The sequence below is a fragment of the Nematostella vectensis genome, chromosome 12, assembly GCF_932526225.1.
Source record: "Nematostella vectensis chromosome 12, jaNemVect1.1, whole genome shotgun sequence".
Classification (NCBI taxonomy): domain Eukaryota; kingdom Metazoa; phylum Cnidaria; class Anthozoa; order Actiniaria; family Edwardsiidae; genus Nematostella; species Nematostella vectensis.
Window position 1 is genome coordinate 8,545,559 of NC_064045.1, and position 24,183 is coordinate 8,569,741.

Consider the following 24,183-nt stretch of genomic DNA (forward strand, 5'->3'; position numbering starts at 1 on the left):
GTGAAAATGTGTGTAATAATTTTTGTACACTTATGATCGTCACAAAATGGTGGTTCCTTTATTGTATGCATTATATCAAGCTATTTTTTTCAGTCTGTTTTAAAACACGTTCAAAGCCAATATATTATTTTCTGATTGATCTTACTCTCGGGGCGTCGTAGATTCCCGTGCTTAGAAGACATATATATTTGTGAATGACATGACCGCCCCAAGGAAAAGCCGGGGTAAAGGCGGAAGAATCTCAAAGTATCTGCTTATTTTGATTTTGATTCATAATGGATAAATAATATGGAACAGCATCAGAAAATTCGCATAGTAAATCCCTTTTAAAGCTAAAATCACAAGTCAACCCCTGCCCCGGAAAATCCTGGATCCTACCCTATATTAAAAGTAAAATGTATGCGAGGAATGCTTCCGTTTTCGCGATTAAAAGTGTTTTCGCTCTCCCTCACTCCTACTGGCTGAAAAATATTTGTTTTGATGTTTTCTTGTAAAAGAGGAAAAGAATTGCTTTCAGCTTCTTTTTCCCACTGCGTTTGATTTTAAGCATTTTGCAAATAGTATAAGACAAATATAATTGAAATCTTTTGGGTTGGATGTGTCTGTTGCTGCCGTCCTATTGCCTTTGCTTTGGTTCTTAGTCGAAGGATTACTTAATTAAAAGAAATAAAATAGGGGGAGAGGGAAAGCAGAAACTTAGTCGCAAGAAACGTTTCGGACATAGTCTTGCTTTTGGGAGGCTAATCAGGTAAAGGTTGGCGTAATAAGCGACTCTGTTTTCGCTCTTTTTTTAATTTCCTGATTTAACCAAAATGGCAGACACAACTGTTCGAATCGACTATGCTTTTCCCGGATGACTACTTATCCAAGAGACAAAAATGTGTTTGGTACTCTTTCGCTTAGTAATGAGAATATCACTTATCCCTTTGTCGTGGTCTCTATTTATCTTCGAGCAACGGGTCGTTCAGCCGAATCCCACTTTTCACACATTTTGAAACAGTCAAGACGTATGTATTGACACTACATTTCTTTCCCTTTCCGTTTATATTTTAAGGTCAACACGAAAGCCATTAGATATCACTGCTAATAGAAACCCTAAGCAAACAGGTGCTAAATGAGCCAAGATATGAGATGTCAAATTGAAACTCATTTTTGTTTGCAGACTAGATCGACTCTTTCTGATTTTAGCGACCTTCCTCCATTTATGTGGGGCCATCAATGGAGCCGCCGTCTAAATACGTTATTACGCGATTTCGTGCCCATTACATTTCCCCATTTAGTAGATATTGTACTAATGTGTCACTACGGGTAGTGTCATGATGCTTGCATACCGCACGCTCTATGCCTTGACTCTGCTGCTGGCTTTTTGACTACGTGGGCTTATAACCTGCATGCCCTTCTCAGACCTTTAGTTCCGTCACTTTGCTGCAATTATCTCAGGATTCCTATTGTGAAAAGTCGTTATGTTGACAAACCGAGAAAAAATTAAGAAATTGTATTTGCGTTATTTCTAGAAAGGACCTAAATTTATTCGGCGCTAAATGGCAAGGGGATTTCATTTGGAGTAATTTTAGATTACGTTTGCTTTTGGGTAACTTGAATATCCTTTAATTAGTATTTGTAATAAAGTTGTTATTGGCAATACTAGACTTGTTATTGGCAAGGGGGAACACATAATAAAGACAAAAATTATGTAAGAAATGTAACTGGGCATCAGTTTTTACCGATGCATGTCCCCGAGGATACAGTGCCATTGTTTTGTCACCAAATTAGATCCGGGAAATTTCTCTGGAAAAAAAAAATGAAGCTTGGAATACCTATAATTATCTATTGTTATCGAAGCAATTTGGTATTGGCAGAAATGACACTATGTAAACAGAGTCATTTCGGTATACAAGTAAAAGAAGCATACAGAATGTTGTAAGCCAGCACGGCGGGGTTATCTTTAGTGGTTCCCACGGAAAAAAAAAACTAAGATAATTGAATTTTCAATTACTACGAAGTTTTATGGAACAGTTTCCTTTTTTTTACGAACGTTGAGTTTTTCTTAGAATCTGTGAGAAATCTGTTATACGAGAAGGCAAATGTTCAATTGGACTGGGAAGTAAATCCGTGTGCGAAAGAGGAGTATTAGAACCACACTTGATTTGCTTCAAGTAATTAAAGGGGATGTGGCAGATATCGGCCGCTGAGCGAACCAAGCAATAACTGTTTTTAAAGGGATCTACTTGGATCAATTATAGCTCTTACTTACGAGCTAAAGGAAGCGGACAAAGCCCCTGGCATTTCAAACAGCGAAGATGGTGTTTGTGTTTTCGACTGTTTTTAAGGCGATTCTAACAAGACTGATTTTTGCTTCTCATGCTATGGTGGCGATCTTTTGGGTGACTTTGGTAACGAAACAAGAAAGTTTGTGGCATTTATCCTGGATTCTCGTTGGGCTTTTCGTAGAGACGTTAGTGTGTTTGTTCTATAGGCACGGCGACGAGTACAAATGGTAAGAATGGTTTAGACAGCACGATTTAGTTGTATGCGACTTGCCCGTGACACCTCTACAACTCGACTCGTGCAAATCAGCCTACAAACTCGCTACGATTCTCGACTACGAAAGTCGTGGTGTGTAGTTCAGAGCTAAGACATGTCGTAAGGCAGGTAGCATACGACTAAATCGTCCTGTCTAAATTAGCCTTTAGAATTCTTGATAGCTCTAGATTATTACATGTTTTTTTCTCGGAATTGTATGAAAGGAGCAGATGTTTTATAAGTCTGTTTTCTATACACAAAGCTACAATTACATTAGAAAATGAATTCAGTTGTGAATGGGATTTCTTTGAAGAGCGGTCAATCCCCAAAGGCCCATACATCGAGGTCGTCTGAATCAATAGAAATATCTTGTAGTCTTTGAAGTTCATGATTGTTATTGGCAATGGGATTTGGTATAGAAGATTTTAATTAGAGAAAATAAGGGGTATTTATTCAGACGATATCCTATACTATAGTTTCATATAAAAGAAATCACACCGAATGGCATTCAGATGTTTTCCGCATCTTTAAACGTATCTGAAGATCTGCGGGTGTAATTACATGAATATCATGATAGTGAAAAGATTGATACTTGATGATCAAAGTACGTAGTGCAGAAGGTTTTTGACATTAAAACGTTCTGCGATACCAAACTACAATCGCAAGCAATATCACAGTCAGCGTAAGAAAAAAAAGTCGACATTCCGTACTTTTTAAAATATCATCAAATTATGACCCCGGTTTCAAGCGGTGGGTTCTTTAGTTTTTAAGATTTCAAGATTAAGTTGGTGGCCACTTTAAGCGTGCAGCAATAACGGAATTAACATTGGTAGTATTTCAAGAATATTTACATTAATCTCACTCTGTACTTATCACATTTGCGTTGGGGCAGACATTTTTATCACCTTGGTAGTGGATTTGGGGAGAAATCCAAATTATATTAGCAAAAAACGGAAATGAAAAATGATTACGAGTGTCAGATGGGATGAGTTTAGACGGGATTTCATGTTTTCTTATTACATGTTCGTAAAAAGCAAACAAGCCATTGTTTCCTTCTAAAATGAAATTTTCGTTTTGATTGCAGATTTATATCGTTTCACCGCAAGGACTAAAGTCTTAGCTCTCTATCAACAAACTCACATTTACAATAGAATAATATGAATTTTAACCTTCTAAAGAAGATTATGCCATAATAAAAATTTTCTGTAAAAAGAACATGCGGTGAAATAGTTAAAACATTTGTTTCATAATGTCGGATGTTATGACAGTTATAAAGAAAATCACATAGCTCTTCTCAGTTAGACACCGCATGAAACATTTTCCAAGTAAATTACGGCAATAATGAAATGGCTATTTTTCCGGGGTGCGTTTTAGCGGAATATCAGATAATCCTATAATATACTTCTATACAACCGTATTTGATCAGCAGTTAATTAAACGTAATCCTAACGTTTTGGTATTGTAGGGTGTCGCCTAGCATCCTGTACTATGTATTAATGTCGTAGGGTGTCGCCTAGCATCCGGTACTATGTATTGTTGTTGTTGGGTGTTGCCTAGCATTCTGTGCTATGTAATGTTGTTGTAAGGTGTCAGCTAGCATTCTGTGCTATGAACTGTTGTTGTAGGGTGTCATTCTGTATTCCTGTCCTATACTCTGTTGTTACAGGGTGTCTACTAGCATCCTGTCCTATGTACTATTGTTGTAGGGTGTCGCCTAGCATCCTGTCCTATGTAATGTTGTTTTAGGGTGTCACCTAGCACCCTGTTTTAAGTACTGTTGTTGTAGGGTTTCACCTATCATCCTGTGTTATAAATTGTTGTTGTAGGGTGTCACCTAGCATCCTGTGCTACCTTATTGCCATCATCCCGTGCGCTTGGATAATCGAGCTTCATCTGCTTCCTGTGCGTTCTGCAAATGTGGGGAACGGCACAGCGACACCGCCTACTCAGGTAAGGGAATGTGGGACACAGGCTACCCAAGGGACATCTAACATAGGCTATCCAAGTAGGAAGAAATACAACACAGGCTACCCTAGGGAGAGGAAATATGTAACACAGGCTGTCCTAGGTAAGGTGACATCTAGCACAGGCTACCCAGGAAAGGCTACCCTTTGAAAAGATGATATAAGACAGGCCACCTTAGAAGGGGAAGTGAAGCACAGGCTACAAAGGTAAAGGCAACAAAGGCTTCCGGGTACACGGACAAGTAGTACAACACGTAGCAGGGCTACATCAGGTGACCTGTCATGTAATCCCCATGTGACCTGTCATCTGATCGGTCATGTGACTTTCATGTGACCTGCCATGTGATTCCCATGTGACCAGTCATGTGACTCCCATGTGACCTGTCATGTGATTTTCATGGGACTTGTCATGTGATTCCAATGTGACCTGTCATGTGATTTCCACGTGACCTTTCATATATCAAGAAAATAAAGCCAAAAACTGTCGTTTTTGCCAAACGCGGTAACTTCCATATAAGGAAACTAATATATTCTTTATTTGGAAAAACGGCATGATTCTTGTCATTTTTAAGGTTGCCGTACCGCATGTAATCAGAAGGGAAAAACAGTGACAGTGACCATCTTTAGTCAATGGAAAAACTCTGAAAAAAACCCTAAGATTCCTCGGTACCAGACCCCAAGACGACAACGTTTTCTTAAATTTCCATGTGATTCTCATGTGGTCTGTCATGTAATTGCAGGTGTCAAGCATATTACCTGGCGTGGATGGGGAAGTCTTGACCGACCTCATCGAGCAGACCACCTTACTAATGATGATACTTGGCCGCTGGCTGCTCCCAAAGGGATCGCTGACTCGCGAGTCACTAAGCCAGCTGCTATTGGTCAATCTGGCCATGAGTGCCGACATCATCGAGTTCTTTGACATTCTAAAGTTAAAAGAAGCTCAGCAATCACATGATGTGACGCTTGCAATCTTGTGCCTATGGACTATCAGTCTTATGCAGTTTCCTGTGAATGCTACAGCTAAATTAGGTTTGTAACAATTCATACTTTCCCCTCCCCTGTGTGTCAGAGGCTCTCCCCTCCCCTTAGTGCCAAAGGCCCTCCCCTCTTTTCTCCCCACCAATGGGTGCCAGAGAACTCCCCTCCCCCTGCCCTTTCCAGAGGCTTTTCCCTATCCCCTCCCCTAAGTACCAGAGGCTCTCCCCTCCCTTATCCCATGGTGTCATAGGCACTCCCTCTCCCATCCCCTGTACCAGGGCTCTTCTCTTCCCCACCCTTTGGTGCCAGATCCCTCTCCCCATGGTGTCATAGACACTCCCCGCTCCCCCATCCCCCTCTTGTGCCAGAGGCTATCCTTTCCCCTCTCCCCTTAGTGCCAGAGGCTATCCTTTCCCCTCTCTCCTTAGTGCCAGAGGCTATCCTTTCCCCTCTCTCCTTAGTGCCAGAGGCAACCCCTATTTCCCTCTCTCCTTAGTGCCAGAGGCAACCCCTATTTCCCTCTCTCCTTAGTGCCAGAGGCAACCCCTATTTCCCTCTCTCCTTAGTGCCAGAGGCAACCCCTATTTCCCTCTCTCCTTAGTGCCAGAGGCAATCCCTATTTCCCTCTCTCCTTAGTGCCAGAGGCAACCCCTATTTCCCTCTCTCCTTAGTGCCAGAGGCAACCCCTATTTCCCTCTCTCCTTAGTGCCAGAGGCAACCCTTATTTCCCTCTCTCCTTAGTGCCAGAGGCAACCCCTATTTCCCTCTCTCCTTAGTGCCAGAAGCAACCCCTATTTCCCTCTCTCCTTAGTGCCAGAGGCAATCCCTATTTCCCTCTCTCCTTAGTGCCAGAGGCAACCCCTATTTCCCTCTCTCCTTAGTGCCAGAGGCAACCCCTATTTCCCTCTCTCCTTAGTGCCAGAGGCAACCCTTATTTCCCTCTCTCCTTAGTGCCAGAGGCAACCCCTATTTCCCTCTCTCCTTAGTGCCAGAAGCAACCCCTATTTCCCTCTCTCCTTAGTGCCAGAGGCAACCCCTATTTCCCTCTCTCCTTAGTGCCAGAGGCAACCCCTATTTCCCTCAAATGCAGACGTCTATTTATTTGTATTTTCTTTGTTGTTCCAGGGAGCGAGGAAGCGAATAATTCTTCACCGTCTTTAGGCCAACCACTAGCCGTTCCGCCATTTCAGACGCCTAGAAAACTGTCCGTTCCGAATTATATTCAACGCCACGGTCGTAAGACGTCAAGGGTCTCGGTCGATCTATCAATCAAACAAGCCCCCCTTAGTGACCGCAAGCTGTCAATCATAGCTCCCAACCAACGGAGGCCTTCACAGCTCTACACTGAGGACCTAGAGACGGGAGATGTCTTGGCCTATCTTCCAGCAACAAGTGAGAGGGCACGAAACCAAAGCCACAGGATGTCCCTAGCAACGGACAGAATCAGGTTCCCGGATGTGGAACCACGTGGCGTGAAACCGAGGATGTCAGTTGATGTCGGCAGCTTGAAAACCAATCAAATCCCACGACGTACGTCACGTGACTTGACCAGTATTAGCAGGAATTCTGAGTCAGACGTTGGCGGATTTCTGAAAGGGAATCCAAGAAGATCGAGGGCTCACGGACGGGCGATGTCCCTGGACATTGATGATGAGGCAGGTACAGAGGAGACGGCCCCGAAGCACCGGGTCACAATGGACCTTATTGGGACCGTCATGGCCCTTTTCATGCAGGACGGGCCCTTTTTGACATTTCGACTGTTCATGATCGCAAAATACAGCGCGTTCGGCTACATGATCGTGTTTCTGACCGTGAAGAATGCGTTACTCTTGACCTTACAGGTGTACAAGCTATGCGTCATGCATTGTGTGTGTTGGGACCACAAGGATAACGATTTCTCGCCAGAAAATCACGTGGACGCCACGTCTAGGCTTAACAACGTGCAAATAGCCGTGGTGCACGAAGAGACTGAGGCGAGCTCATCCGGTGATCGGAATTCAAGGCGCATGCGCTCACGGTATGACCGCTTGAGTGTGCGCTGGACAAAAACAAATGCCAACATACAGGGACCCTTGTTTTATTCACGAGCGTTTACAAACAACAAAGCACTAGAAAAAGACACGAGATTTTAAAACGAAAAAACCGAGATATACTATTTAATATATAGTATTTATAGCACGAAAGAGACACGAGGTGTACGTAATAAATACGAGAAGTAATATGAACAGGCGAAAGTGTAGATATGGTAGAGAAAGTCGTATACATAGAAAACACACAGAAACACGAAATATTGAAATGACAAGACGAATATGTGGGACACACATGGAGACACGAGATAATAATAAAGTATGTAGAGATGTAGATATTTAGAAATATCTAGAAAATGGATAAAAAGTTTTTTTATAATTCAGTTTCACAGAGCGATTAGTGAAGCTGCTCAGGGGGAGGAGATTGTTGTTTCCGGGTTTTTTTTTTGCACAGAAGCCATTTTGAAGAAGAATACTGAGTCCTCACTTATAAAATGGCTGTTTTTTGTGTTTGTGATTGTTGAGCATTTTTGTCTGTATTTTAGTTTTGTGGCATTTTTTCTTGACGAGAGCATCTAGAATTTGTTAAAGAAATGTAAGTTTGGACAAGGATGCCAACACAAGTAGTGAACTTACAAAGAACTTGTTGCGTCTGATGGTTTAGTTCACCACTGGGTGTAAAGTAGGAATCACATTTCCCCCGTAATTTTCGTGTTTCTATAAAGACTAAAATTCGAGCAGTAAAGCCCTGTGCAAACTGCGCCAGCACCTGCCAGCATTGCTGGCGAATTCCCGCTTGACTGACTATTGGACAAAGGAAATGTCAAAATGGGAAATGGACTTTCTGACATTTCTTTTGTCTTGTGGTCAGTCGAGCAAGAATTTGCCAGCAATGCTGGCAGGTGCTGGCGCAGTTTGCATGGGGCTTAAGACCGTTTGCCCAGCAATATTGGCACAGTTTAAACACCGTGTTGGGAGGTGCTGGCTGTGCTTGCTGGTGCTGGCAGCCAGCAATTCGCCAGCATCTTCTTTGTCTGGTGGTCATGGAGCATATCACAGCTTTGCTGGCGCAGTTTGCACACGGACCCAGCAATGCTGGGCTAATTTGCATCGTTTTCATAGAAAAAAATGGCTCGTGTCCGAATAATGCTGCCATTTCAAAAAGAATAAACATTATTGTATCTATAATTAAAGAAAACATCGCAAATTTTTGGCCGATGTATGACTAAAATGTATCATGCAGGACACAATCCCACGTGCTTCTTTTTAATTATTAGATTAAAATCATTGTTTTTTATCGTCCTCTTTTAACTCGTAGTCGTAAAAATGACGACCACTACATCATCAGGGGACAAACAGACCCGAATTTAACCGGAAATCCAGCGGGATCTTGGTTTGCCTTTTGAAAACACAAGTAATAAAATGATGGAGTCTTGTGTTGTCTTTGGTCCTGTCATGCATCAAACGCCAGTCACGCGTGAACTTATTACCAACATGCTGGCCATGTGTTGGGGCAGTTTGCACATCGGCCTAACTCCGGCTTAGCACTCCGCCAGCAATGCTGGGCCAGAAATGCTGGCAGGTTCTGGCGCAGTTTGCACAGGGCTTAAAGTTTGAACTCAATAAAAATGTTGTCAAGACTTGCCAGCACCAGCCAGCATCTCCCAACACGGTGTTCAACGGTGAGCCAACATTGCTGGGCCAACGTTTCACCAGCGTCTCGCAAGCAATGCTCGCGCAGTTTGCACAGGGCTTAAGCGTTGGTTCATCACATGAATTACTGAAAGATGGCGGCCATGATGGCCGCCAGATCGTGAACGAGTTACAATGGTGGAAACCGCTGACAAACTAAGAGTTGATTGCATGCATATTAATACAGCCATATAACAGTATAGCGCTGGCCAATTCATAGATCCGGCATGTCAATCACGCGCGCACGAATAGCCAATCAGGATAGAGATGGTGCAATAACAGCCATGTGGTCTCACAAATGTCCCACAAAAGTCGGCAATCGACGCCGAAAAAGATTGGTTTGAGATATTTTTCTGCGAATCTGGACAAGCAAATAAGCATTTTCCGGTCAGCGTAGAAAGTGTAAGTGTAAGTCCTACCATTAAGCTTGTGTTTGATATTATACCTAGGTTACTTCAATTACATATAGAAATGAGACTTTCGTTTGTATTTGTACTGTAAATCTTGACGTTTGCCGATAAAACTTGTAGTTAGAAGTCGGTCGTAAACAGCGAATTCGTCTTTCTCTTCTGATTTCCCCCGCACTTAAATCACTGCAAGGTGACAAAAAATAGCTTTGAAAACACATAAACACTTAGTACCTACCGTAGAGAGTACCGCTTTACCTGATCATTTCCAATTTTTCGTATTTTAAGCTGGATTCGTGCCGTTTCCATTCAACAACCAAACTCGTAGTTATCTATTTCTATGCTTCATTCTCACAAGATTTTCACCAAGCTTGGACAACAAGACAAGTTTCCATCATGTTAGGTTACTGTGGTTTAATTTCCAAGTCGCAGGAAAACCCCTATAAACATCTGTATTTAAAATACCTCCGGGCAGGACTCACTGACCTCATCCGACATGTTGTACAATTTTATGGGACTTTTGTGGGACATTTGGGTTGCACTTCACTGGCTTCTATTTGCTGCTTTCTGATTGCAATACACCAAAAGTTTTTGGTGTATTGTATTCATTGTTTTGGAACGAGATCGCGACAGTTTGGGCTTTTTGATTCTACTGCTTTCTGATTGGATATTCGTGCGCGCGTCGGAAGCTGTACTGTAGTCAGTATAAAAAAGAGGGCTTTTTCGAAACCGTTAGTAGTAAAGTACACTTTTTTGTTCTATTTTTCAGTCTATTTTTCAGTTGGTGGGCCGTTCTTATTTGTGGAGCCTTTCAAGGCTGAAAATGTTCTTAACATTGTATAAGACGTATAAGACTGCTCATTTTGTTTACGCTGACTGGACGAAGTCGATTGATTATCTTCATTTCCATGCATGGAACCGCACGTAAAGAGAACGGCGTCTAAACTAGGCCTTACTGGAATAATTTCGCTTCCGGAGCCATGCTCGCCCGAGCGTTACCAAAGGGTGAGCGCTTTTAGTACTTTAAGAACTTCGCAAAAGAAAACCTTTTGATTACCGAGTCTCTAATTTGTTAGTTTTGTTAGTGGTTTATGATGGAGTTTACACCCTTTTGTAACAGGTGATGATTGGCTATCAACACCGGCGTGTTATGACAGTTCCTGGATGGCACGTGATTAGACATTTCTTAGGAAAGCCTTGTTTCACCAGTTAACTACCTATTATCACATCATACCACCCTTTAAAAAGCAATACACAAAAGGAGTCCTAGTATATAATCACTGCTTGAAAGGAGTCTACATATCCGCCATTTACGCTGCAATTTTAGACTTGTTGATAACTGATCAACCGAGGAATGGTCCATGTGCGAGATTTTAACAATGTCGAAGCCGGAGCAAGAACTGGCAAGAACGCCAGCAGTTTTCACAAGGCACTTGAACAGGCGTGTGTCTGTTCAGAATAACAGTTTGGCAAGCGACTGGGACCGTACAAGAGCTGCGATAGAGCGGGAAAAGGCACGCAAGGAAAGCCGACTTGATGTTGATAGAGCGGAATGGATGAACTACAGTAAGCAAATACGGGTGACCACCGGCCGTTTGCACGAAGACGAGCAAGTCAGTCTACCAGTTCTAGAGGATGCGAGGTTCAGAAGGACCAGCAGCGCTAGGAAGCATGGAGAACCAGTCAAGAACTCAACGCCAAACCATCCCGTTCCGCCAGATCTAACACGAACCACTAGCAACTCAGAGCACAAAAGAATGTCACGTCGAATGTCGAGTCTTATTTTATTTGAGTTGCAAAATAATAAAGACTCATTCATAAGTCAAGTCTTAAACATTCGGAAACGCTCTACGACCGATAACACATTGCCTGAAATGGCGGTAATTCAAGAGGATACCAAAAGCCACTTGAGTCTACAAGAAGGCGATGAGCTGCCAATCAAATTGCCACCTTTGGCGTTGCTAAGGTTACCAAGAGTGTACACAATAGGCGCCAGGCCTGTTCAGCCACAAACATTTGAGAGAGACGATAGTTTTGTGAAAAAGGCGACTGGTCAAGACATTAAATACGAGGAGATCAAGTTTTGTCGCTATCTCAGGGTTCCACGTAATAGGAAAGTCGTCAAATACCGCACAAACACAATTTAAAATGTCATAACCGCAGTTCTTTTTACGCAATCGAAGAAAGAGAGCGCTGGTTCCTCAAGAACGAAAAAGGGGGCGCTTAGAGTACGAGATTCTTGATATTAAGAGGAAAGGAAAGTGGCAAAGGTTTGCAAAAGGGAAGTCGTATCACCACTATCACGCGAATCCACGAAACAACAACAAAATGCAAATTCATTTGACATGTTTAGTAAAGTTACCCATGAAAAATGCAGGTTCTCTAAACGGATATTTTGATGGGGAATGTCAGTGAGATCAATGTCTCATAGTTCCCTGTGATAAGACTAAATGGTCTTCGCCGAGCAATCAGTGATCAAGAATACAAGAAGTCTAGCATAATCCTGCACCACAGGCGTCTTAGTGGAAGAAAATGGTGCAGCATCGTTCAAATTTGTGGAACATTTTTTAAATTTGGCACAATGATAGAGAATCTCGCACTGAGCAATTCTGGATATGGACCCACCCCCAAAAATGTATACTTACAGTTTAATAGAGGTGGAATCAATTTCCCTTACTTCCTCAATAAAACCAGTACTTTTCATGCTATGGTCACGAAACTTATTCCAGTGATGCATATTAACACATGCTACAGTTTAATAAAAAAATAAACCACACCCCCTTGATAATTACAGTTTTAGGGGTGGAATAAATTATTTCCTTTAATCAGCATTAAAACCAATACTATTTATTGTACAATTTTCAAATTCCACATAATTGTAATACTCGTTACAAAACTTTATTCGAGATATGGACCCACGCCCAGATGTGAGTACTTACAGTTATACTAAAGATGATACGAAAGAGGCATATTGCTTAGAGTGCCTTTCAATACAAACTGAGAGCTAAGAATCCATATACTAACTTATAATGGTATATTGCAAGATATTTCCAACCGTATAGCCACGCCCCTATTGTACTTACAATTATACTATAGATGGCACGCAAAAGGTACTCGCATATATAGTTTGCCTTTCAATACGAGCTATGAGCTACAAATCCACATGCTTACTTATATTGGTATATTACCGGATATAATCAATTGCATTACAACGCCCCTATGGTATTTACAGTTACACTAGAGATGACGGGAATGAAGGTATATTGTCGCTTTTACAAAGTGCCTTCCAATACGCATTTCAAGCTAAAAATCAATATACTCGCCGATATTGGTATATTGCAGGATATAGTTAAATGTATAACCATGCCCTTATAGTACTTAGAGCCCTTCTAGAGATGGTACAGATGGAGTTTAAAGAAAAAAAGTCCTTCCATTCGAACTGCACGTGACAATTGCACATACTAACACTGTTTCACAAATGTTTGGTCTATCAAAATACAAAAAACGTGCAGGGAATTGCCCATATGGCATTAACAGTTCTAGATGAGATGAAACAAATTGACCTTTTTTTAAAAAAGCTAGGAAGCTGAAATTAATAGAGACTGTTGCATTTAAGATAATCATTAAGAACGCCGCGACACTAATAAAAAACGAAAAATAGGCAATATACTGAAGAATACTTTACTGGGGTGGGGCCCCATAAGCATGTGGGTTTATCAACCCACATGCTCAACATCTGTTCCCGTGTCCATCGGACAAGCACTGTTGATAAAAACAAAAAAAAAAAACGTTTCAGTGAGCCATTTAGTTTTTTTAGTTTCAATTCTTACCTGTCTCTGTTTCATTGCCACTCACAGTCCCCACCGCACCTGCACAGAGCAGTGCATTTAAGCCCCATCTTGATGCACCTGCATCTCCTTTTGCAGCCTGTATCGGGCTGGCAGCCTCACTTTACCAGCTTGATACAGGTTGACATTGGAGAGAGCAGGCTCCTAAGAGGACGCCAGGTGCCCTTGTCGGGGATGGAGAGGGCATAACAGGCTGCACCAGGAGAGACTGCGCCCGGCAATAGCCAGCCTGGTATGCCGCTCTCTTTCAGTGCTGTAGAAGGGCGGCGAATGTAGGCGGGATTTCCAACCGCGAAATAGGCGGGATTTCCTCGCAACCATCTCCATCCGGACGTCGTTCACCGAGGAGATCTGGCTCATCTTGGAGTAGAGGAGGACAACAAAGCGTTCAAGGGTGCCGATGCTTGCCAGAACTGTTACCTTGTTTGGAAGGTCCGATAAGGAAGTCAAAGCCGATGAGACCTCTGGAAACCAGACATTCCACGCACTCGTTTTACCTTTTCCACGAAAGAACGAGGTCTGGTCACATGAATAAAAGTTCTGAGTGAAGACAATATCAAATGCAGTTCTGAATTAATTGTTCATTGAACAAAAAAAATCGATGATGCACGTTCCTACTCAATGTCTTGAAACAAATACGTCCTACGTACGAAGAAAAAGACGTTTTTGATTTCGAAAAAGGCCTGATTCTTTTTACAACTAGCACATACAGCATGCATGCTTGGTATTTCAACTTTTTACAATGAAGTTATGCCTTTTTCCTGCATTTGATTTGTACTGGGAGTGGCTCTTCCTACCGTTATGACTTGCAGGTTGATAGAGCTCCATTTTGAATATGCAGTGGTCCGATTACTCTCTCAACACCTCCCTTGCCATTTCTTCAACGTCGCAATTATTCCAATTAACAGCCAATGATAACAATTATCTCATTGTCGATAGCACTGATAGCACATTGATCATTATTAGCGTGCTATATGTATTGTATATATTACGCATATGCTGTCTCTAGTATAATTGTAAGTTCGTATTGAAAGGTACTCTATATAAGCGATATACCTCCTTCGTGAAATCTCTATTATAACTGTAGATACAATAGGGGCGTGGCTATACGGTTGGGAATATCTTGCAATATACCATTATGAGTTAGTATATGGAATCTTAGCTCTCAAATGGTATTGTAAAGGATCTCTATATAAGCAATTTGCCTCTCATCTCTAGTATAACTGTAAGTACTCACATCTGGGCGTAGGTCCATATCTTGAATGAAACTTTGTAAAGAGTACTACAATTATGTGAAGTTTGAAAGTTGTACAATAAATGGTATTGGGTTTAATGCTGATTAAAGAAATAATTTATTCCATCCCTAAAACTGTAAGTATCAAGGGAGCGTGGTTTATTTTTTCGTTAAACTGTAGTTTATGTTAAAATCCATCACTGGGTTAAGTTTTGTGACCGTAACATGAAAAGTATTGGTGTTATTCAGGTTTTAAGGGAAATTAATTCCATCTCTATAAAACTGTAATACATTTTGGGGGGTGGGCCCAAATCAAGAATTGCTCAGTGTGAGTTTCTCTATCACCGTGCCAAATTTAATAAATGTTCCATAAATTTGAACGATTCGCCATTTTTTATGCACCATTTTCTTGCACTCGAGTGATTTGGGAAAAAAGCTTTTTTCGGTTTCGGGCTTTCTGTGGCGTGTTCAGTCTTGGCCCGACTGGTGCCAATGTGTGTATGCTAGTGTGCTTTTAAAGTCCACATTTATGTATACATACTGGCAAGGATAGTTTGGCTATCCGACGGAGTTTTAGACTAGCAAAGGTCGCATGCGTGATCCGCACAATTGGCATCACGCTAGCCCGGTCGCAGTTCTAGATCCCACATGGATCTAAGCTGTGGTTTAAAGCACTTCTTCTAGTCGAAGTCGCCCTGCAGTTTTTTTTGCCGATGAAGTTTAACTGAGGCAAACCGGCTATGCCATGCTGACGAGTCCTAATAAGGACGAAACAGCTGTCCATGGTTGCCGAACTGCACGGGTAATACTGTGCTAGCGTCCCGTCTTGGCCCGACTGGTGCCAATGTGTGTATGCTAGTGTGCTTTTAAAGTCCACATTCAAGTGGGGGCCTTCTGGTCCAACTCGCCACAGGAACCCCAATTCATAAAAATACTAAAAAATTACAAAAACACTCGAGATGCCTTGCGGAGGAGGCTAGTCTAGCATGTACTTGCGAACAAAAGGCGACTTGCAGTGAACAGATCACGTGACTTTCGCGCGCTCAGGCTTTTAGCGGCTAAAAAACAACAAGAAGAAGCAACTATTTAGCGCAAACGTAAAAGCCACAATTTTTTTTCTGGTAAGAAAGGGCTCATTTTTATTTCAAGATTTTATTTTTCGTCATTCTCTGGCGTGACAGGACAAAAACTTCTGTGTTTATTTTGGCCCGAGTTTGCCACTCAAAAGGTCACATGATCAGTTAGTAGACGTCGTCGAGCATGCGAGCATTGTATCTAATTTGAAAGCAGACATATTTTTGGGACCGTACAGGGTCCCTTCTGCGATGTAAAATGACTTGAAATGAATAAAGAGTAAAGACAGGATTCGTTTTTAAAGCGCTAGTTTCTTTATTGTCACATCTGATCACATCTGTACAGCTGCCAAACGAAGGCATGCGACACGCTTTTTATATAATTGGTACTTATAAACATTCATCAGTGGACAACACAAATAAGGGAAAAACAAAGACTGTTTCAAAATCTTTAACATGGATACAGAAAGTTAGGCATGTCACGTGACGCAGGAAGCAAAGTGTGTCACGTGCGCACGCTTTAGTACTTATCGTGCATGCGCAGAACGTTTGACCGCTGTGCAGATAACATTTGATAGATTTCTTCATTGATTTAGAAATGATAATTTTTCATATAAAGAAAAGCTAGATAAATAATAGATTTTAGCGCTGCAATCTGGTGTAGCTGATGCATAAGACTTTTTAAACTAAAATAATAATACAAATACAACAATTCTAAGTCTTTCACATCACGAGTTTCCTTTTTGACGTATTTTCACTTTTTTCAATTCTGAATATAAATGGTCTAAACATTTTCATAAAGTCAAATCTGCATCCTGTTTCGTGAAATATTACCAGAACTTTAAGAACGAAAAGGGAAAAAACAACACCATTCAGTACACAAAAGAGTTATGTGGTTATTATGTTATGTGGTTATCACAGGATAACCACAGGTAGCCCAAGCGCAATGCAAGTGAACTGCAATGTATTATAGGTAGGGCTAATAATATAGGCGATTTTTAAACCTTAAAATTTGCAAGTTCTCAATAAAATTGCCTGAAACTTCCTTCAACTCCCCCTCCAGATTTTAAGGTCTACAAATGGCCTATATTATAAGCCATCACTATAGTACATGGCTGTTCACTAACATAACCTTGGGTAGCCTGTAAGATAACCAAGGCCAGAATACAAGGCTTAAACTGAAATTAATGGTTTCGTATATATCTCGAATATATTTTCCAATAAGTTTCTTATCAGTTGTTCCATTTGTACCACTAAATGGCAGAGCCTGTTTGTACTTCTTAATTGCTTTCTAAAAGGCTGCAAAGTTAGCGGGTAATATTTCACAGTTTTTTTCTGTGTGTAGAAGGCATTTCTTCCTCATTTTAATATTTCCTGACATATTTTGCTTCTCTGTTACATAACGTCTTGACTCTCTGGTTAGCATACGTAAACATGTTCTTTTTAGGCAATGTTTTTCATTTTTTTTTTTACATTATACTTCCCAGTCCACATGATATAAACCCACAAGATGACTTCAGTTGTGCCGGAATGGTCGCTGCTGTAGGTGCTGTAAAAGAATAGAGTTATGTCAGGGCTGTTTTACACTAGGACTTTTTTTCATTGCGCGACACGAGATATATGATTTTTATTGCACCCCAAGTGGAGACGTAACAGAACTGGTTTTATAGCCCAATTTGGATTCACGCGATCTCAGAGAATCCAAAATCTTTGTCTCGTTTAGAAATAGTGCATAGTCTAAACCAATCGAAGGCTTTCATGTTTTCCACTGTCGCGTCATAAACCATTTGACTGCAGGGGAATTGATAGGTCACTGTGGTATGTTTGACTATGCGCTATTCCCAGACGAGAAATGGATTTGAATTCTGCTTTACTGCCCCCTCTCCCCTAAGTAGTTAATCACTGGGGGTGCTTTACTGCCCCCCCTCCTCTAAGTAGTTCCTTACCCGGGTGCTTAACTGCCCCCTCCTCCTCTAAGTAGTTCCTTACCGGGGTGCTTTACTGCCCCCCCTCCTCTAACTAGTTCCTTACCGGGGGTGCTTTACTCCCCCCTACCCCCCAAGTAGTTACTTACCGGGGTGCTTTACTGCCCCCCCCTCCTCTAAGTAGTTACTTACTTGGGGTGCTTTACTCCCCCCTACCCCCCAAGTAGTTACTTACCGGGGTGCTTTACTGCCCCCTCTCCCCTAAGTAGTTACTTACTGGGGGTGCTTTACTCCCTCCTACCCCCTAAGTAGTTACTCACCGGGGGTGCTTTACTGCCCCCTCTCCCCTAAGTAGTTACTCACCGGGGGTGCTTTACTGCCCCCTCTCTCCTAAGTAGTTACTCACCGGGGGTGCTTTACTGCCCCCTCTCTTCTAAGTAGTTACTCACCGGGGGTGCTTTACTGCCCCCTCTCTCCTAAGTAGTTACTCACCGGGGGTGCTTTACTGCCCCCTCTCTCCTAAGTAGTTACTCACCGGGGGTGCTTTACTGCCCCTTCTCTCCTAAGTAGTTACTCACCGGGGGTGCTTTACTGCCCCCTCTCCCCTAAGTAGTTAATCACTGGGGGTGCTTTACTGTCCCTCTCCCCTAAGTAGTTACTCACCGGGGGTGCTTTACTGCCCCCTCTCCCCTAAGTAGTTAATCACTGGGGGTGATTTACTGTCCCTCTCCCCTAAGTAGTTAATCACTGGGGGTGATTTACTGCCCCTCTCCCCTAAGTAGTTAATCACTGGGGGTGCTTTACTGCCCCCTCTCCCCTAAGTAGTTACTCACTGGGGGTGATTTACTGCCCCTCTCCCCTAAGTAGTTAATCACTGGGAGTGCTTTACTTCCCCCTACCCCCTAAGTAGTTACTTACCGGGGTGCTTTACTGCCCCCTCTCCCCTAAGTAGTTACTTACTGGGGGTGCTTTACTCCTCCCTAACCCCTAAGTAGTTACTCACTGGGGGTGCTTTACTGCCCCCCCTCCTCTAAGTAGTTACTTACTGGGAGTACTTTACACCACCCCTCTCTCCTAAGTAGTTACTCACCGGGGGTGCTTTACTGCCCCCTCTCCCCTAAGTAGTTACTCACTGGGAGTGCTTTACTTCCCCCTACCCCCTAAGTAGTAACTTACAGGGAGTGCTTTACTCCCCCCTCTCCCCTAAGTAGTTACTCACTGGGGGTGCTTTACTCCCCCCTACCCCCTAAGTAGTTACTTACCGGGGGTGCTTTATCAGCCTTTGGTTTATTTCCTGAAGCTCCTGGCTCAGCAGAATCAGTAACATCTTTAGAAACTACACACAAGAATTCAGCTTGGTCTTCACTACCATAGTTATAATTGCTGCCCACACTTATAAGCTGGAAGAGAAGACATACACCATATGAACACACACACACACAAAAAATCATTATGAAAAATATTTTGAATTCGGCCAAATTACCTGCTCAAACCTCCATCCATCAGACATTGTGGACACCATCTGTGTTAACTCGTCTTCATGACATTGTAGAACTCTATATACATGCTTCTTAGCCTGAAGCTGTAAAAGCACAACATCCATCAGTAGAACTTAGTTGCTGTTTGACCAGTACTCATGCAAGCAAATCATATAGCAACAATTAACGCAACAACAAGGACAACAATAGAAGCAACAACAACAGCAACAATAAAAGAAACAACAACAAAAATAAAAGAAACAACAACAACAAAAATAAAAGCAACAACAATAGCAAGACTAACAGAAACAATAAAAGAAACAACAAAGAGCAACAATAAAGGCTTGGTTAAACATACCGGTATTTTTCTGCTTGCTTCTCTTGCTTCTATCCTCTCTTTAATCATCTTAACCAAAGGTTCTATACTGTAGAACTCTGCCTCTTCTAAGACTCCTATAACAATTAAAGAAAACGTGGTGAGTAAGGACTCCTCTATACTTATTACAACGCATTGTCAGTCTACTTCCGGTCGATTAAGTAACAACCTCCAATGACTTTTAATGGAAAACACGAAAAATATTTCAAAATTGTAAAAGCAGAGGTGTCTATTGGAAGTTTTTTTGAAGATGTGACTGATAATTTAGAGCGGATGTGAAATAGTGCGGATTCTAATAGATTCTTTTGTCTATTGTCGGTTGAGGTTTCTGTTGGCCCTCCAGAAGTAAACTGGTGACAATGGTGCTTTAACAGAGCTACATCTGTTGAGGAAAAAAATTTTGATTGGACAGAAAGTCATCCTCAAACTGCACTTGGAAAGCTTTGAATGAGAATTCTTGCAGGTGCCAACATCAAAAACAAACATTCTAAAAACCATGAAAAATATTCTGAGAATACACTGAGAAAGATAGCAAATAGAGAAGGTTACCAAGCTATGTTTTCGCTTTTGCAAAGGATGGGATGGCTAATTTGTGCTTTGGAACTAAATCCCTTCGACTGCATGGGAAATGTCAACAGGGATCATGTTAGTTTGGAACTGAGGGGAGAGGTGTGTCGACAGGTCATGTCAAATTTTTCTATGGATAACAGCAAGATATGTCATGGGTTCCAGAAGCCTTCAAGGAGTAGAAATTAAGTTTTGAGGCCATTGACAGATCTGAAGGATCAGAATAAAGGTATATCCAGGCCTGTTCCAAGAAGGGTGCAGGGGTTGTGAGGGCACCCCCCACAATTGCCGAAAGTCCACTTTTGGTTCTCAATAGACATGCTATTTGTAGACAAAACTAAAAATCATAAGCTAGATCACTCTGGTATGTAGCTAAATCCAACAATAAACGTCCCATGGAGATAATGCAAAGGCATTAAAAAAAAACCTTTTCGTTCTTTCGAAGTTGGTTAGAATTTTATCAGAGAACTCCCGCCCCCCTGGAAAAATTAGGTCTACTTTTTCGGATTTCGCACCCCCCCAAAAAAAATCCTGGGTATGGGCCTGATATCTTTTTGTGACCTGAGTTCTGTCTGCTGATCTCTCTCCCTTGTGTGGTATTTTGAGCATCTTGTTGAGAGGGGCCATTCTGCTGTTCCTTGTTCAATTTGAAATTTGTTTAAGAACCTGATTAAGAACCTGAATCTGAACCTAAAAAGTAATTCCAATCATCTTGGTTGGATGCATATCTTCAAGACCATTTATGCCTTGGACTGATGCCTGAGTATCTCTATGTGTTTGTGTTTATTTTGCATTTTTGATTTTTTTAGCTTGTTGTTACAGGTACGGTCCAGATGTCAATGGGTTAACAATCCAGAAATAGGCAATACCATTATCCAATCACTTAGTGGTAAGCATGATGGAATACATGTATTGTAAGAATTTTATGAGTCAATAGTTGAAGCAACCTTATCAATTACAACTTGAAATGCAGCCTGCTCGAGAACATTTATTCTACCTGTTTCAGAAGTTTGTATTTAGTAAGTAAATCTCAGGATCTGGACCGACTTGGCTTAATATTGTTTATAAAAATATAATTAACATGAATGAAAAAATAAATCTGCCCCAAAGGCCCCCGCAAACCTTGCGGGCAAGTCTGCTCTCTCTTCCTTTTTTGTGTGATGACATAATACCTACAGCACACAGCTACAAAAACTCAAGCAGAAAAACCCTATTTCTCTGCAATCAGTATTGCCACAATTTTGAACCCTGCACTTAATATAGAATACGACAAATCTAGCAAATAACTTTTTTTCTTGGCTGGCAATACTGTCAACCTCAAGCCCTAAAAATTTCAGCTTTTTTCCCAGCTTGAAAAGCCAGTGAAATTTCAGTAAAAAAAGGGTGATTATAAGTTACATTTGGGCTTGCTAAAGGTAGAGGCTGAAAATCTTGCAAAAAAAAAAAAGGTTAAAATATATGCATGTTAGTTGACAGCTATCCTGGTACGGTGTCTGGTAGGGTGTGCTGGTGTTTGGATATATATAGTGTATGGTTGTTTTATCAAGGTGTTTGTCGTGTAGTGCTGTTTGTTGTGTAGAAGGTTATGGTGGGGAATATTCTTGAGCTACATGTATTCAAAAACACCAACAAAGCCTGTGTTCTTTAAAGTTCTATAAGCACTTGTATCAAAATGACTTTTGTTTGCATGCAGGATGTCATACTACCACAGCTTGTACTAAAAGGTTTGCATCAGATCACAAATAAACAATAACAGACGCAATCTTTGTTAATAAGGACCGTTTTTATTATTCCATCAGTTGCACAACTACAGGTGATAGCTACCAAAAAAAAACGAGAACCTGAATTACCCAATTTGATAGATTTCTAGAATATTTTATTCATTGCTTTCTTTCTTTTTTTCATACTTATTAAAAATTCCTTAAAATGTGCCAAAAATAAAAATAGGTTAAGAGATTTTGAATTAAAAAAAGATATAACTTACATGTCATATAAAAATCAATTTTAAAAAGAACACATAGGAAAGAGAAAATAATATACAGAAACTTAATGTAAAATTCAAGTAATATAAATTTGAAATAAATTGCAAGTCACTTCGTGAACTCATCTTTCGTTGCATTTTACCAAACTGGAAATACATTTTGAAAATTATTTCATCAGTAAGGAAAAGAGACTCTCCGCCGACGATTATAAAATGAATAGCATTTTCGGAACCAATGTTCTCCATTCGATTGTAAGAATCGAACTTTGCAATGGCGCTTATAGCTTTATACTCATTATAAAGCGCGGGCAAGGAACAGAATCTATGCCGATCTCGACTTGGGAGACATCTAAACTCCAAAAGAGCTTTATTGTTTGTCTCCACGAGTCCTGATTTCTGTTCAAAGGGTTTTAAAGAGGTTGTGGATTCGATAATTACAAGGCTTTACTAAAACTAACCGCTCTTTCGACATGAATTCAACCCTCAAGCCGGCGACATTACGAAGCTCTTTCTTACCTTCTTCGTGGAGATCTCTGTCGATTATTAGTTTTCCATGCCGCAGGTAATTCAACACAGGGAAGAAATACCTAGGGTCTCTATCGATCATATAGGCATCGTCCTCGTCCTGTAAAGAAAGTGTGAACATAACAACAAAATGTCGACCAAACCAGAAAGCGACAAGCGAGCGCGCGACATTTCACGATAGACTCACCTTATCTGAGGGTAAATCAGGATCCTCTGCACATAGTCTAGATAAAAATGAGTTTGGGTGTCTACATAGAGTTTGTTTCGTCGTCAAAAAGCAAGTTCCACCAACATTTAGCTTGACCCAGTTGTTTCCCGAGCGCTTAGATATGGCAGCCATCTTGGATATACACCATGGTCTAACTCGAGAGTCAAGTCTTGTTCCTCGCTATTGGTGCAAACAAGCGACTATAAATAACTTTTCTAATTTTAGATCCGGTTAACTAGAGGAGATTCAGCTGTTCCTATCCTACAGATCCAACTCCAGCGCGACTCTTTTTTTCACACTGAATTTGTTGGCTGAGAACAAAGCCGAACGATAGCCGAATATCCTCCGAAAATTATCCCAAAGATTCGAGAAGGGTTCGGAAGCAATCAAACGGAGGAAAATTAAAACTATAGAATATAAATTACACTAAATTCTTTTTGAGATTTTTGAAAAGAACATGTCGGAAAATGACGTGTTGTAGAAGGGGAGTTTTTATATTTCCACTAATTTTTTTGAGAAATACCAAAGATTCATTTCCGGGTTTTCTCTGAAGTTTCTAAATTTAGCCTCACCCGCCAACACACACCAGAAGTACCCATGTAATGGCAAACTCGTGACTGTATGCGTGGGTTAAGCTATTGGGCAATACTCCTCCGCGCTTTATTTGATTAGCAGCGGTTTATACGCTGATTTAAGGCATTAATCTGTACGAGCACAAAGTACTTTAGGTAGGCGATGTACGCGTAATAAAAAAACTGGTTTGGGTAACACTTTTTCTTTACGATATCTGTGAGATTATCATGATCTTTGATGGCGTTATCCAAGGAAAAAGAGTTTTCTAAAATAGTGCAAGCCATTCACAGATCGCTTTGCAGTTCGGATACCGAAAAAAAAGAATCATATCCAAATTAACTTATATGTGTAGGTAGTGTACAGTGTGTTGCCCCAATTACTGACGGTACCCAATTACGGACAGTTTGCCTTACGTGACCTTATTAGGAACAAATTCCCACACTAACGTGTGCTGTAAGAATTACGTTGTTGGCGTGAATACCAGCGGGAAAATTCAAGTTTATTTGACGGTGAGTCGAACTTTTGTTCGCGTAGTTTGAAAGTTTTAACGGTGCAGTGAATTTAACGCTTTACATAAACCAGTCCTAGTGGTAAATAAGAGTTAAATAGAATATCAACTTTTTTGTTGGGGATGAAGCACTGTAAAATACTCTTACAATAGAGTAGAAGCTCTTTGATCTCGCTACTAAATTTAGAAGAATGGAAGCGTTTTAAAAAATTACAATGCTTGTTAAATAGACTGCTTATTGGAAATACAGTAGAACCCCGGAAACTCGAACTCTGAAGGGAAGCAAAAATCAG

At 41.2% G+C, this 24,183-nt stretch overlaps 3 protein-coding genes across 3 annotated transcripts; 2 read left to right on the forward strand and 1 right to left on the reverse strand.

Moving 5' to 3' along the window:
* The first annotated feature begins 1,727 nt into the window (after positions 1–1,727).
* LOC5511699 lies at positions 1,728–8,134 on the forward strand. The gene is made up of 4 exons (XM_032381062.2): positions 1,728–2,497; positions 4,350–4,473; positions 5,228–5,519; positions 6,594–8,134. The coding sequence occupies exons 1-4, from the start codon at positions 2,301–2,303 to the stop codon at positions 7,598–7,600; spliced, it is 1,620 nt and encodes a 539-aa protein (XP_032236953.2). The 5' UTR covers positions 1,728–2,300; the 3' UTR covers positions 7,601–8,134.
* Positions 8,135–10,392: 2,258 nt separating this feature from the next.
* Positions 10,393–13,363, forward strand: LOC5511703. The gene has a single exon (XM_001632030.3). The coding sequence runs from the start codon at positions 10,956–10,958 to the stop codon at positions 11,739–11,741; it is 786 nt and encodes a 261-aa protein (XP_001632080.2). The 5' UTR covers positions 10,393–10,955; the 3' UTR covers positions 11,742–13,363.
* Positions 13,364–16,045: 2,682 nt separating this feature from the next.
* Positions 16,046–23,261, reverse strand: LOC5511708 (BTB/POZ domain-containing protein KCTD5). Its single transcript, XM_001632070.3, has 6 exons — positions 22,789–23,261; positions 22,593–22,701; positions 19,511–19,605; positions 19,158–19,256; positions 18,937–19,074; positions 16,046–17,298 (listed from the first exon to the last, which is right to left on the reverse strand). Exons 1-6 carry the CDS (start codon positions 22,939–22,941, stop codon positions 17,266–17,268), a joined length of 627 nt encoding a protein of 208 aa, XP_001632120.1. The 5' UTR covers positions 22,942–23,261; the 3' UTR covers positions 16,046–17,265.
* Positions 23,262–24,183: the final 922 nt, after the last annotated feature.

Coding starts and splice junctions, on each gene's coding strand:
- LOC5511699 (XM_032381062.2), top strand. CDS start 2,301: ATGGTGTTTGTGTTTTCGACTGTTTTTAAGGCGATTCTAACAAGACTG. Junction 4,474..5,227: donor CAGCGACACCGCCTACTCAG/GTAAGGGAATGT, acceptor ATGTAATTGCAG/GTGTCAAGCATATTACCTGG. Junction 5,520..6,593: donor GAATGCTACAGCTAAATTAG/GTTTGTAACAAT, acceptor TTGTTGTTCCAG/GGAGCGAGGAAGCGAATAAT.
- LOC5511708 (XM_001632070.3), bottom strand. CDS start 22,941: ATGGCTGCCATATCTAAGCGCTCGGGAAACAACTGGGTCAAGCTAAAT. Junction 19,606..22,592: donor CAGAGATCTCCACGAAGAAG/GTAAGAAAGAGC, acceptor TAATTGTTATAG/GAGTCTTAGAAGAGGCAGAG. Junction 19,257..19,510: donor AAGCAAGCAGAAAAATACCG/GTATGTTTAACC, acceptor GTGCTTTTACAG/CTTCAGGCTAAGAAGCATGT.
- LOC5511703 (XM_001632030.3), top strand. CDS start 10,956: ATGTGCGAGATTTTAACAATGTCGAAGCCGGAGCAAGAACTGGCAAGA.